Source organism: Salvelinus fontinalis, chromosome 24 (assembly GCF_029448725.1).
Source record: "Salvelinus fontinalis isolate EN_2023a chromosome 24, ASM2944872v1, whole genome shotgun sequence".
Classification (NCBI taxonomy): Eukaryota; Metazoa; Chordata; class Actinopteri; order Salmoniformes; family Salmonidae; genus Salvelinus; species Salvelinus fontinalis.
Genome location: NC_074688.1, coordinates 872870 through 886832, shown reverse-complemented (window position 1 = coordinate 886832; position 13963 = coordinate 872870). Strand labels below are relative to the sequence as shown.

Here is a 13963-nt window from a genome sequence, read left to right as displayed (position 1 = left end):
TAGTGAAGACGTCACACCTTAGAAATAACATCTGGAAACATATTTTATATTTCAGATTCTTCAAAGTAGCCACCCTTTGCTTTTATGACAGCTTTGCACTCGTGGCATTCCCTCAACCAGCTTCATGAGGTAGTCACTTGGAATACATTTCAATTAACAGGTGTGCCTTGTTAAGTTAATTTGTGGAATTTCTTTCCTTCTTAATTGATTGGATATGATTTGGAAAGGCACACACACCTGTCTATATAACGTCCCACAGTTGACAGTGCACGTAAAAGCAAAAATCAAGCCATGAGGTCGAAGGAATTGTCCGTAGATCTCCGAGACATGATTGTGTCGAGGCACAGATCTGGGGAAGGGTACCAAAACATTTCTGCAGCATTTAAGGTCCAAGAACACAGCAGCCTCCATCATTCTTAAATTGAAGAAGTTTGGAACAACCAAGACTCTTCCTAGAGCCGCCCGGACAAACTGAGCAATCAGGGGAGAAGGGTCTTGGTCAGAGAGGTGACCAAAAACCCGATGGTCACTGACAGAGCTCTAGAGAACCTTCCAGAAGGACAACCATATCTGCAGCACTCCACCAAATCAGGCCTTTATGGTAGAATGGCCAGACAGAAGCCACTCCTCAGTAAAAGGCACATAACAGCCCGCTTGGAAGTTGCCAAAAGGCACCTAAAGGACTCCTACCATGAAAAACAAGATTCTCAGGTCTGATGAAACCAAGCTTGAAATCTTTTGCCTGAATGTCAAGCTTCATGTCTGGAGGAAACCTGGCACCATCCCTACGGTGAAGCATGGGTGGCAGCATCATGCGGTGGGAATGTTTTTCAGCAGCAGGGACTGGGAGACTAGTCAGGATGGAGGGAAAGATGAACGGAGCAAAGTACAGAGAGATCCTTGATGAAAATCTGCACCAGAGCGCTCAGGACCTCAGACTGGGGCGAAGGTTCACCTTCCAACAGGACAACGACCCGAAGCACACAGCCAAGACAATTCAGGACTGGCTTCGGGACAAGTCCCAGCCAGAGCCCGGACTTTAACCCGATAGAACATCTCTGGAGACACCTTAAAATAGCTGTGCAGCGACGCTCCACATCCAACCTGACAGAGCTTGAGAGAATCTGCAGAGAAGAATGGGAGAAACTTCCCAAATACAGGTGTGCCAAGCTTGTAGCGCAATACCAAAGAATAATCAAGGGTTTAATCACTGCCAAATGTGCTTCAACAAAGTACTGAGTAAAGGGTCTGAATACTTATGGTAAATACATTTCCCAAAAAATCTAGAAACCTGTTTTTGCTTTGTGATTGTAGGGTATTGTGTGTAGATTTATGAGGGGGAAAAAAACTATTTATTACATTTTAGAATATGTAACCTAACAAAATGTGGAAAAAGTCAAGGGGTCTGAATAATTTCCAAATGCACTGTATATTTTAGCAATAAGGCCCGGGGGGGGGGGGGTGGTATACGGCCAAAACACCACAGCTAAGGGCTGGTCTTACGCACGATGCAGCGCGGAGTGCTAGGACACAGCCCTGAGCCGTGGTACATTGGCCATATATCACAAACCCGAGGTGCCTTATTGCTATTATAAAACTGGTTACCAACGTAATTAGAACAGTAAAAATAGATGTTTTGTCACACCCATGGTATAGCATGGCTTTCAGCCAAATCAGCATTCAGGGCCCAACCCACCCAGTTTATATAGGCTGATACCTCCTGCCGACCTGGATGGAATCCTGTGATATTTACTTAACCTATAGCAGTGGTATCAGCCACTATAAACTTTGAAGAGTCTAAAACTGTCAACATGTACTTTTCCTCTGACAACAAGAGTAATGAACAGCAACAACCCCATAGTAGAATAGTTTACCTAGGTATTTACCTAGTCAGCTTGTCGTTGTGTGTTCTATGCGAGAAATAAATATTCCTTGAGGTGCATTCAAGTTGCGAGTGCCACAAGGAGAGAAACATGTATTCTGATAAGCAGTCAATGCACATTTCTTAATGCAATTGCAGTAAACTTTTGAAAGCAATTTTGTTAAAAAGAGGGGAATCCCAGCTTTCCATGGCTACTACTTTTCTTTCTCAACCCCTAAAAAGGAGCGATCAGCGCTGTATATGAGCATGGTTTAGGCGCATTTAGCCTCCACAATTCACTGTGTGCATAGTTAAGACCAGGGGATAAATGTAATACATTCACTGTGTTTATGTAAAGTTTTTTTTGTGGGGACATTAAACACATTGATCATGTTTAGAGTTTGGGATCTAGCTAATGATTAGCCCAATTGAGTATGTACAGTGGGGCAAAAAAGTATTTAGTCAGCCACCAATTGTGCAAGTTCTCCCACTTAAAAAGATGAGGCCTGTAATTGTCATCATAGGTACACTTCAACTATGACAGACAAAATGAGAAAAAGAAATCCAGAAAATCACATTGTTGGATTTTTAATGAATTTATTTGCAAATTATGGTGGAAAATAAGTATTTGGTCACCTACAAACAAGCAAGATTTCTGGCTCTCACAGACCTGTAACAACTTCTTTAAAAGGCTCCTCTGTGCTCCACTCGTTACCTGTATTAATGGCACCTGTTTGAACTTGTTATCAGTATAAAAGACACCTGTCCACAACCTCAAACAGTCACACTCCAAACTCCACTATGGCCAAGACCAAAGAGCTGTCAAAGGACACCAGAAACAAAATTGTAGACCTGCACCAGGCTGGGAAGACTGAATCTGCAATATGTAGGCAGCTTGGTTTGAAGAAATCAACTGTGGGAGCAATTATTAGGAAATGGAAGACATACAAGACCACTGATAATCTCCCTCGATCTGGGGCTCCACGCAAGATCTCACCCCGTGGGGTCAAAATGATCATAAGAACGGTGAGAAAAAATCCCAGAACCACACGGGGGGACCTAGTGAATGACCTGCAGAGAGCTGGGACCAAAGTAACAAAGCCTACCATCAGTAACACACTACGCCGCCAGGGACTCAAATCCTGCAGTGCCAGACGTGTCCCCCTGCTTAAGCCAGTACATGTCCAGGCCCGTCTGAAGTTTGCTAGAGAGCATTTGGATGATCCAGAAGAAGATTGGGAGAATGTCATATGGTCAGATGAAACCAAAATATAACTTTTTGGTAAAAACTCAACTCGTCGTGTTTGGAGGACAAAGAATGCTGAGTTGCATCCAAAGAACACCATACCTACTGTGAAGCATAGGGGTGGAAAGGAAAGAATGAATGGAAAGGGGGGTGTAAAGGAAAGAATGAATGGGGCCATGTATCGTGAGATTGAGTGAAAACCTCCTTCCATCAGCAAGGGCATTGAAGATGAAAGATGAAACGTGGCTGGGTCTTTCAGCATGACAATGATCCCAAACACACCACCCAGGCAACGAAGGAGTGGCTTCGTAAGAAGCATTTCAAGGTCCTGGAGTGGCCTAGCCAGTCTCCAGATCTCAACCACATAGAAAATATTTGGAGGGAGTTAAGTCTGTGTTGGCCAGCAACAGCCCCAAAACATCACTGCTCTAGAGGAGATCTGCATGGAGGAATGGGACAAAATACCAGCAACAGTGTGTGAAAACCTTGTGAAGACTTACAGAAAACGTTTGACCTCTGTCATTGCCAACAAAGGGTATTTAACAAAGTATTGAGATAACTTTTGTTATTGACCAAATACTTATTTTCCACCATAATTTGCAAATAGATTCATTAAAAATCCTACAATGTGAATTTCTGGATTGGTTTTTCTCATTTTGTCTGTCATAGTTGAAGTGTACCTATGATGAAAATTACAGGCCTCATCTTTTTAAGTGGGAGAACTTGCACAATTGGTGGCTGACTAAATACTTTTTTGCCCCGCTGTATATGGTTAACCCTATGTTTCAGCCTATTTAATTATATTTAAGACTGTGTCAGCGTAATTCTATTTTCATTCATTATTGAGTAGAGTGTCCTATTAAAAACTCAACAGAACTGACTTTCAGTCCTTATTTTAAAAAAAAGTCTCCAGGTGGTTCATGCCCATGGGACCCTCCTCCACTAATCCTTACCCGAACCCTTGCCACTACTGCTAGAATTCTATGGGAAACACTGCATAGAAAGTCCAACCCAGTTCACTACTTCAAAATGGTAAAAGTCCTCAATGGCACTGCCCAAGTTAAAACAGGCTTTGTGGTACTACAGCTGTCTATCCAGGTCTATGGCTTACCCTCTCAAATCCTGAACCTGAAACCATTTGAAAAAAAGTGCAAAACTAGAAAGCAGCGTCGAAGGGAGACTTGATCCTACTCCGGAAGTTCAAACTGACCAGTGGTTCTTGTCCAGGGTGCGCTCCAACTTGCCCGTCAGGACGTTCCACACATACAAGGCGCCGTCTGCAGAGCCCCCCGCCACGTAACTTCCATCAGGACTGAGGAGTAAACAAGGCAATGGTAGGGTCAAAACAAGGGGCTCAAATGGAGAGTCATGGGACTGTGGTTGGAGAGGTGAGCATGTGCACACTTGCATGGAGAAAGGTAGGGAATTTGACCGCGACCGATGTTAGTAAAACTATAAACCAATAATTGCCATTTGGGACACAGTCCAAATCTATTCCCTACAGTGCCCAATGGGCTCTGGTCAAAAGTAGTGCACTATGTGTTAAAGGTGTCGCTCACCTGAAGGTGACTCGGGTCCAGTCAGCGCCACACTTGAAGCCCTGAGCACTGGGAGGAGATGAGAACACACTTAACATAAACCTCCAACACCACTAATCCGCATCAGGCCTGGGTTGAAGTAGTATTTGGTTTCCTTTGAAATACGTTGAGTGTTTGATTGCGCCTGGAGTGCCAGACATGCAGGGTTTGCGCTATTAGGACAATTCCATTGCCACATATAGCATCTATTCACCAATAAGAATAAAGAGAATCTCTGACTACCAACGCAATCACCTCAGATTGCTTAATTGACAACATGGGTGAGGCTCTCCATAACTACAAATATATTATAAAGAAAACCCTGAGCACTGGCTTGACACAGCAATTGGTGTGTGGCGGTCAAGTGAGTGATCTGTAGTCTACAGTACTAGAGCACTGACATGTCCCCGTACCTGAAGGTCTGGCGGATCGCGTTACTGCGCAGGTCGATGATCTTAACCAGGTCGTCCCGGGAGCAGGTGAGCAGCTCGGTGCGGTCGTGGTTCAGGTCAAGAGATGTGACTCGGCCCAGGAGCTCCAGCTCACAGACTATACTCTCCGCTCTAAAAAAAGAAGAAAAAAAAGAACAATCAAATGAATACACAGCAAGCAAAAAAATTTGAACAGTGTTACGAGGGGGCATTCATTAGAGCACACCGTAGCAAAATGTGTTTCTTATTGGACACATTCATGTAGGTCTCTCAGTTTAGGCATGTTTGCTTCCGCTTGGTTCCTAGTGAATACAACCAAGGAAATAAAGCCAGTGTCATGACAAGAAAACAACCCTTTAGGCAAAGAGCCCATACAACCATTGCCCACGACACAAATGCACTGGGTATGTATGATTCTCCCCAGCTGGGTTCTCCACTTCCATTATTTGGATATTCCCCTATAGCAGCATGAGTACTACTTTTAAGTTAGTCATGTTAAACTTGACAAAAATATCCATGGTGAGGCGCATGCTAATCGGGTTAGGAATTTAAGCAGTCAGGGGGACAAACGGGCTAAACTAGCTAGCTAGCCACGTAGCTTATTAGCTAGCTATAGCCATTTATATTTCTTTTTCCATTTTAGATAGTTTTTTTGTATGTTTAACTAGCTGAAGTTAGAACTTTGCTAAATGTATAGTAGTTATCTTCGTCTGCATTTCCATGGCGTTGACTAGCAGCAGGTTCAGTGGATGGACTAAGCAGGGGCAACACTATTGCTTGTTTGCTGATTAATCTCAGTACAGCTGTGACAGTCAACTCGCAATAACAAGCTATAGGTGATGAGAACTTTATTTATTTTTATGTCTTTTATTTTTTTTATGGGGAAATGTTTTAAATTGTGCTTCATATGAAATTTATTTCATGTCCATGTTGCTCATTATTGCACCAGTGTCTCATACCCCTCTCCATTTCCAGCAACATTGCTATTGTATCATAGCCTTAAGGGGGTACTGTAAAATGTACATTTCCCCAAACTTACATATCTTCCCGAATTCTGTTTTCTGTTTCCTTTTTTTTGATTATTTTGTATTTTTCTGCTCAAAATTACAATTATTTAGAGAGAAACAAGTCCATGTCAATGCTTAGATCAGATGACCTTTTGAGGGCTGGGCAAAAACTAAATGTTTTGAGTGTAATTCCCATTTAATTCTACATCTATGAGAGAAGAATGCATTTGCCTAGCGAAGTTCCTGTACTGCTGCTGCTAATTTCATGGAAGATTTTGAAAAACAAAATGGGAAGCATACATTAAGCATTACTAGGGATATGGTTAGGTTTACAGTTTTGGTCAGGTTAAAGGGGCAATCTGCAGCTGCGCCATCCATTTTCTGACTTGAAAATTAATAATATGGCCCTATTGATTCTTTTAGAAATTAACTTAAATGGCTCATCAGAACCCCAAATACAAGCTTGTTTTCCTACAATGTTTGTAAACAAAGTAAATGTACAAAAACACTATATAGCCTCAAAATACGGTTAAAACTAATTTTGATATCATGGATGGTGTCTTAGTTCTCCAGCCCTATCCTGAAGTATTTTACCGAAACAGGGGCTGGGAAATTGCTTGATTGTTTCACCTGCGGATTGCCCCTTTAAGGTTAGTTGGACGTCTACAACCCATCTATTGGGGACTATCCCTCCACACTCACCTGATGTCCCAGAACCGCACCTTCTTATCAAAATGGCCGCTCATGACACACTGCTCTGTGCAGACTATGTCATTACAGCTGGACCCAGCAAACACAGTCTTCATGCCTGAGGAAGAAACAGACTGGGGGTTCCTAAAAAGTAAAACTAATCCGCAATGAGTAGGCCATATATTGAATCTGCGTTAATCTTAAGCCATTTTGTGTGGCTGAAAAAGATAAAGAAAAAATGGAAACCAGAGACGAAGAACAAAAACAAAATGCTAACACTAAAGGGGATAAGAAAAAAGTTGACTTACAGACTTTGCTGCGCAGGTCCCACAGTTTTAGAGTCCTGTCGTAGCTCCCGGAGACTATACGAGCGTTGTCCAGGAGAAAGCGAGCCGCCAAGACCTTCCCGCTGTGGCCTGTCAGCGTGTGCTGGGGGGGAACGAATGAAAACAAGCGTTTATTGGCCAAGTTCAGATAGTGTTTCACTGTTTGAGCGTTTTCTTCCATTTCGTGCCTAGTGAACACAACCTTGTCCAGCACAATCTCTGGGCCGTAGTTGGAGCCTATAACTAACTAGGCCTGGAGATTTTCACCCAGTCACGTTAAGGTGAAGGAAAACTCATGGCCCTTTGTGTTTGAGAACACAGGTGCGGTCTCAGTTCGAAAGTTGAGATCAGCAGCCCAGCCCCATACCACAGCCTGATACTCCTTAGTGATTGGTTCTGTTGGACGTCCGTCACAGTGACTCCATGGTCTCTTAAAGACACCGGATGTGACGTCATCCTCTATGTCAGCAGCCCCTGTGTCCAACGATGCACAACTAGAGCAGGTTGGGAGTAGAGCAGGGGCTGTTAGGAGCCGATGGATAGCGGGCAGTGGAACTGTGCATCAGACCTTTTACATCATCACATCATTGACCATCAGCATAGGACTTTAGCCGTCTCTCAAACACAGCCTAAAACAAAGTTATTTTAGGCTCCAAACGGGGCTTATGTACAGTGCATTCGGGAAGTATTCAGACCACTTGACTTTCCATATTTTGTTACATTACATCCTTATTCTAAAATTGATCAAATCTAAACACAATACCTCATAATGACAAAGCAAAAACAGGTTCGACATTTTCGCAAATGTATAAAAAACTGAACTCACATTTACATAAGTAATCAGACCCTTTACTCAGTACTTTGTTGAAGAACTTTTGGCAGAGATTACAGCCTCAAGTCTTCTTGGGTATGACGCTAGTCTTCTTACAAGCTTGGTACAACTGTATTTGGGGAGTTTCTCCCCATTCTCCTCTGCAGATCCTCTCAAGCTCTGCCAGGTTGGATGGAGTGCGTCGCTGCACAGCAATTTTCAAGTCTCTCCAGAGATGTTCAATCGGGTTCAAGATCAGGCTCTGGCTGGGCCACTCAAGGACATTGACAGTTATCCCAAAGCCACTCCTGCATTGTCTTGGCTGTGTGCTTAATTAAGGTCATTGTCCTGTTGGAAGGTGAACCGTCGCCCTGGAGCAGGTTTTCATCAAGGATCTCTGTACTTTGCTCCGTTCATCTTTCCCCTCGATTCTGACCAGTCTCCCAGCCCCTGCTGCTGAAAAACATCCACACAACATGATGCTGCCACCATGCTTCACTGTAAGGATGGTATTGGCCAGGTGATGAGCGACGCCAGGTTTCCTCCAGAAGTGATGCTTGGTATTCAGGCCAAAGAGTCCAATATTGTTTTTATCAGACCTGAGAATCTTGTTTCTCATGGTCTGAGTGTCCTTTACATGCCTTTTGGCAAACTCCAAGCGGGTTGTCATGAGCCTTTTACTGAGGAGTGTCTTCCGTCTGGCCACCCTACCATAAAAGGCCTGATTGGTGGACCGCTGCAGATATGATTGTCTTTCTGGAAGGTTCTCCCATCTCCACAGAGGGACTCTGGCGCTCTGTCAGACTGACCACCGGGTTCTTGATCACCTCTGACCAAGGCCCTTCTCCCCAAATTGCTCAGTTTGGCCGGGCGGCCAGCTATAGGAAGAACATCGGTGGTTCTAAACTTATTCCAATTTTACAAATGATGGAGGCCACTGTGTTCCTGGGGACCTTCAATGCTGCAGAAATTGTTTGGTACCTTTCCACAAAACTGTGCCTCGACGTAATCCTGTCTCGGAGCTCTGCGGACAATTCCTTCAACCTCATGGCTTGGTTTTGTTCTGACATGCACTGTCAACTGTGGGACCTTATACAGACAGGTGTGTGCCTTTCCAAATCATGTCCAATCAATTGAATTTACCACAAGTGGACTCCAAGTTGTAGCAACATCAAGGATGATCGATGGAAATAGGATGCACCTGAGCTCAATTTCGAGTCTCATAGCAAAGGGCTGAATACTTATGTAAGGTTTATCTCTTAGACGTTTTATAAATGTGCAAACATTTTTAAAAACCTGTTTTCGCTTTGTCATAAGGTATTGTGTAGATCGATGAGGAAATATTTAATTTAATCAATTTTAGAATAAGGCTGTAACGAAATGTGGGAAAAGTGAAGGGGTCTGAATACTTTCCTATTGCACTGTATGTATTGCGCTTGTCTGATGCTTTAAGCACACTGCCAGAGATGAAGATAACCTAACCAGGAGAAAAAAAGGGAAAACAAATGGGCCCTTCTGAGGCATACTTACCCTCAGTCTATAGTCATCCACAGTCCAGATCCTACTGGCAAAGTCATTGGATGCAGCCAGCAAGTAGGAGCCCTGAGACACACATCACCCAGTTAAACAGTGGAGTGAAAGAGCATCATTGCAGTCAGACGTAGGTCATTCAATTACATTTTCTAAACCTGAACTGAGGACCACTGAAAAATAAACTTGAAATCTAGTTCAAAGACAAAAAAAATGACATTTTTCAGAAAAGACCATGGTCACAGAAGACCAAAGATGGACAGTCGTGACTCATTAAACTTGCTGTGCAAGTATCCACAAGCAAAAACAAACAAGGCAACAGTTAACATGTCGTCCCCCACGCATAATGTAGCCCATGGGCCAATTATTGAAAACAATTTAAGTTCAAAAGGGACAGGAGATATGCTTGTTCAAAGTTTGTAAATGCCGGATCCCTATAGAAAAACGTGTCATTCACAAGTTTGTCAAAATTGGGATAGTGGTGCCATATACCGTGTGACTAACGTACGTATGAACGGACAGACCCATAGTCTCCCCTACGATTTCTATTACTGGTCATGCTGCAGAGCAGGGTTGGGGTCAATGCCATTTAGACCTTCAATTTCTGAAATGTAATTTATCCCAACCCTGCTGCAGAGGTAGCAAAACAGAAGGCAGATGTTACCTGTGACCTGAATAGGGGAAATTAGGTCTTGCCTGAAATGGCAGCCTATTTCCTTTAAAGTGCGCTTCACTTTATAGAGCAGGGTCCTTTTTATTTTCTTTATTGTTGGACATGACTAAAAACACAAGCAAATCAGCTCCAAGTGATTTCATAGTGAAATATACTTTCCAAATGCACAGTGAACTCAGACCTTGACTTTATCCACATTTTGTTATGTTACTGCCGTACTCTAAAATGTATTGTGTGTAGATTAATGAGGAAAATATATTTCAAATACATTTTAGAATAAGGCTGTACCGTAACGAAATGTGGAAAACGTCTGAATGCGCTTTATATACAAGAGTGGACACCCCTTCAAATTAGTGGATTCAGCTACTTCAGCCACACCTGTTGCTGACAGGTGTATAAAATCAAGCACACAGCCATGCAATCAATCTCCATAGACAAACATCGGCAGTAGAATGGCCTTACTGGAGCGCTCAGTGACTTCCAACATGGCACCGTCATAGGATGCCATCTTTCCAACACGTCAGTTCGTCAAATTTCTGCCCTGCTAGAGCTGCCCCGGTCAACTGTAAGTGCTGTTATTGTGAAGTGGAAACGTCTAGGAGCTACAAAAGGCTCAACCACAAAGTTTTAAGCCACACAAGCTCACAGAAAGTGACTGCCGAGTGTGAAAGCTGGAAGAAGCGTCAGTACGAGAACTGTTCATCTGGATCTTCATAAAATGGGTTTCCATGGACAAGCAGCCGCATTCAAGCCTAAGATCACCATGAACAATGCCAAGCATCGGCTGGAGTGGTGTAAATCTGGAGCAGTGTAAACGCATTCTCTGCAGTGATTAATCACGCTTCACCATCTGGCAGTCCGACGGACGAATCTGGGTTTGGCGGATGCCAGGAGAACGCTACCTGCCCGAATGCATTGTGCTAACTAAATTTTGGTAGAGGAGCAATAAATGGTCTGGGGCTGTTTTCATAGTTCGGACTAGCCCCCTTCTAGTTGATGATCCATGATATAGGGTGCCATTTTAGTCAGGCTAGGAGATTTATCAGGAAGACACTCACAGCACTGTCAAACTCTATACTGGTGATCCCAGCGTTGCTACCAGTCAGAGCACCCTTCGGCTCACAGCGACCTGCATACAGGAAGAAAACAGGGGTATTCATTAGTGCACACCGTAGCAAAAAATGTTGCATAAGAAAACGTTTAGCAATCAAAACAAGCTTTTCTTATTGGACAAATTCAGGTTAGTTTATCGCCGTTTGCTTCCTTTGGGTTGCTAGGGAATATACACCAGAACCATATCTAATCGGTATCTTAGGAAGTCCCTGATCATTCTACTCAAATCTTAGAGACAAATAAATGGCAGTCAATTTGAAAGGGGGTGATGTCTGGGCCGTGTTAAATTGTAGCACGCGATGGAAAAATAAAATGTGCGTTTCGTATTGGACGAGTTCAGGTAGGCCCCCCCTTTCAATCCGCTTCATTTTGGTGACTAATGAACAAGACCCAGGATAGACTGCTACAACACAGAACAAAAGAGTACCCATTAAAATACACACCAACTGAACACAGGCGACATTAGGGGTGTGAACGTTTAAACTAAAATTGGGATCCTTAATTTCTGAAAGAAAGCTGTTCCCCTCCCCAAAATTTTTGTATCACAGTGCAGCTGGCTAGCCTGCGCTTCTCTTCGTTAATGATGTGAGCGTGTGTTCAGTCTTCGGTCTGTTTTGTGTAGAATATCCTGGCCTATTCATTGATGATAGGCCCTGCTTTACTGAATTTGTGAGACATTGCAAGGAAATAAATTGCTTAATACAGCTTTTGATTGCCAATAGATGGGCCTAGTGCATGGTTCTGACTCAAGTCTGCCTGGTGGCCAACCTGCCTATACTTTGCCCCTCCCCCCTCTCGCTATGAAAGATGTGTGTGTCTCAGAAGTACGGCAACTAATCAGTCTCCTCCGTTCAAAAAACATTTAATCTTTGGAGTCGATTCCTAGCGGACGATTCCTACCCCCCCAAAAAATCATTCCCTGGCGTTTCAAAAATGTTTGTATTTTGCAAAACTTATTTTTCATCATTTTTAAATCAAACAGAAATGTACTGAGAATCTGTATAAATGTTTTCGTACCTATTCAAACCATAACCCACAAAGACAACGCGCTGTACGACATTGGTACCCGGCCAGGTGCAAAATACCTCAATGAATGACAAATGTGAACCGTTTCAGGAAACAAGGCGTATGTCGCAAGTCACGACTTCACAGGAGAGCAGTTTGATTAAAAATTAAATTTAAAAAAAATGCTTTTTTTGGGGCAGAAATGTCTACTGGAACATGTGAACTTATGTGCCTTGATTACAAACTGTATGCCATCTGTAAATACAATTGTGAAATTACGAGCCTTGTTGGTTAAGCCACAGAAAGACAGCACTCCTCCCACTAACAGTTGTTAGCTGCGATAATGAGTGGGCTGGACATGCCGAGAGGGGAGTTCGGATTGGTCTGCCATAGAGGGCTTCTGTCCATTTGAGCTGGTCAGTCTGTTTGTAATCCTGTTGAAAGCGGCTTTTTTTAAATGTATAGTGGAGCTGCATAAGTATTGCTCTCCACTTTCTGGAGGATCAAGTTTTGAAATCAGTGGAGTTACAGTATGATAGCTAAAGAGACGAGAAAACACCCGTCTCCTGATCACATCTTCAAACTAAGGGCAACCGTGGCATGGCATCCGTGAAGGGGAGACGCTTCCATCATTCATGATGATATCTAAGATAGTCTAGCTAGCTACATTTTCAGATATTACACATTTCTAATTGAGAAAAAGTGGTTTCATTTCAAACTAACCTGTTGAGGATGGGGGCGCTGTTGAGACTATTTATGCTAATTGGGTAATTTTTGAAACGGCTTCCCACAAAATCCTTGATCGTACAATATGCATATTATTATTATTATTGGATAGAAAACAGTCTATAGTTTCTATAGGAGTTGAAATTTTGTCTCTAAGTGGAACAGAGCCCATTCTACAGCAATTTCCCTGACATGGAGTCAGATTTCAGAAATGTTGGCCACTGTTCTGAAGTCAGTTAAAAGGGCACTGTTATTGCTATGACTATACAGACACTGCTTACGTCTTCCCCTGGATGCCTTTACGTGATGACGATTTCAATGGGGTCGATTGCGCGTTCACAGGCACTACAAATGAAAAAACCCTGAGGCTAGTCATTCTTTTGGAGCCGCGTCATGCGCCTAGAGGACACCGGCCCGCACCTGTTCCAAGCATTAGTGAAGGGGGTAATATTACTCGGGTCATGTTTCTACTCGTTATGGGAGTTAAAAACATCATAAGGTAGTTTTGGGACATTTATGATGGGACATTCCTGATTTTGGGACATTTATTTCTTTAACGCTGTGAATAGCTGGGCACGCTTTCAGTTCATCCCGAACGCAGTTGGCATTTCCACATGGCAAAGGGACAGCTTTCCACCAAAAGACGATTACTCCCAAGAAAGGATCCTTTGCCCAAGATACTGATGGAAGAACAGCTCAAAGTAGGACATTTTTATTATGATAAATCGTGTTTGTCGAAAAATTTGAGTGGCTTAGGACGCCATGTTTTTTGACGTAGCTTCGCTTGGCGCAAACTGTATTGAAAAGTAAGGATAAATAAAAAAATGTAATTCCGCAATTGTATTAAGAATTAAATTGTCTATCAATCCCTGTCCACCCTATATTTTTTTGTCACGTTTATGAGTATTTATGTATAAGAGTAGATCACTGTCTAAGTGGCGCAAGGACATTTTCTGACCAGCTGAGC

The 13963-nt window shown here is 43.0% G+C and overlaps 1 protein-coding gene and 1 non-coding gene across 3 annotated transcripts in view; both read right to left on the bottom strand.

The window, feature by feature from the left end:
* atg16l1 (ATG16 autophagy related 16-like 1 (S. cerevisiae)) overlaps positions 1–13963 on the bottom strand; it is a 44960-nt gene that overhangs the window by 3761 nt on the left and 27236 nt on the right. For both annotated transcript variants that reach the window (XM_055879306.1, XM_055879307.1), the window contains 7 exons: positions 11211–11281; positions 9480–9551; positions 7121–7241; positions 6825–6930; positions 5098–5247; positions 4667–4714; positions 4318–4419 (listed from right to left, as the gene is read on the bottom strand). In XM_055879306.1, the coding sequence (XP_055735281.1) occupies positions 4318–4419; positions 4667–4714; positions 5098–5247; positions 6825–6930; positions 7121–7241; positions 9480–9551; positions 11211–11281 (670 nt within the window). The remainder of the gene's footprint in view (positions 1–4317; positions 4420–4666; positions 4715–5097; positions 5248–6824; positions 6931–7120; positions 7242–9479; positions 9552–11210; positions 11282–13963) is intronic.
* On the bottom strand, positions 7464–7731 carry LOC129822689 (small Cajal body-specific RNA 6). The gene has a single exon (XR_008754513.1). It is a non-coding gene; the product is annotated as a small Cajal body-specific RNA 6 (non-coding RNA).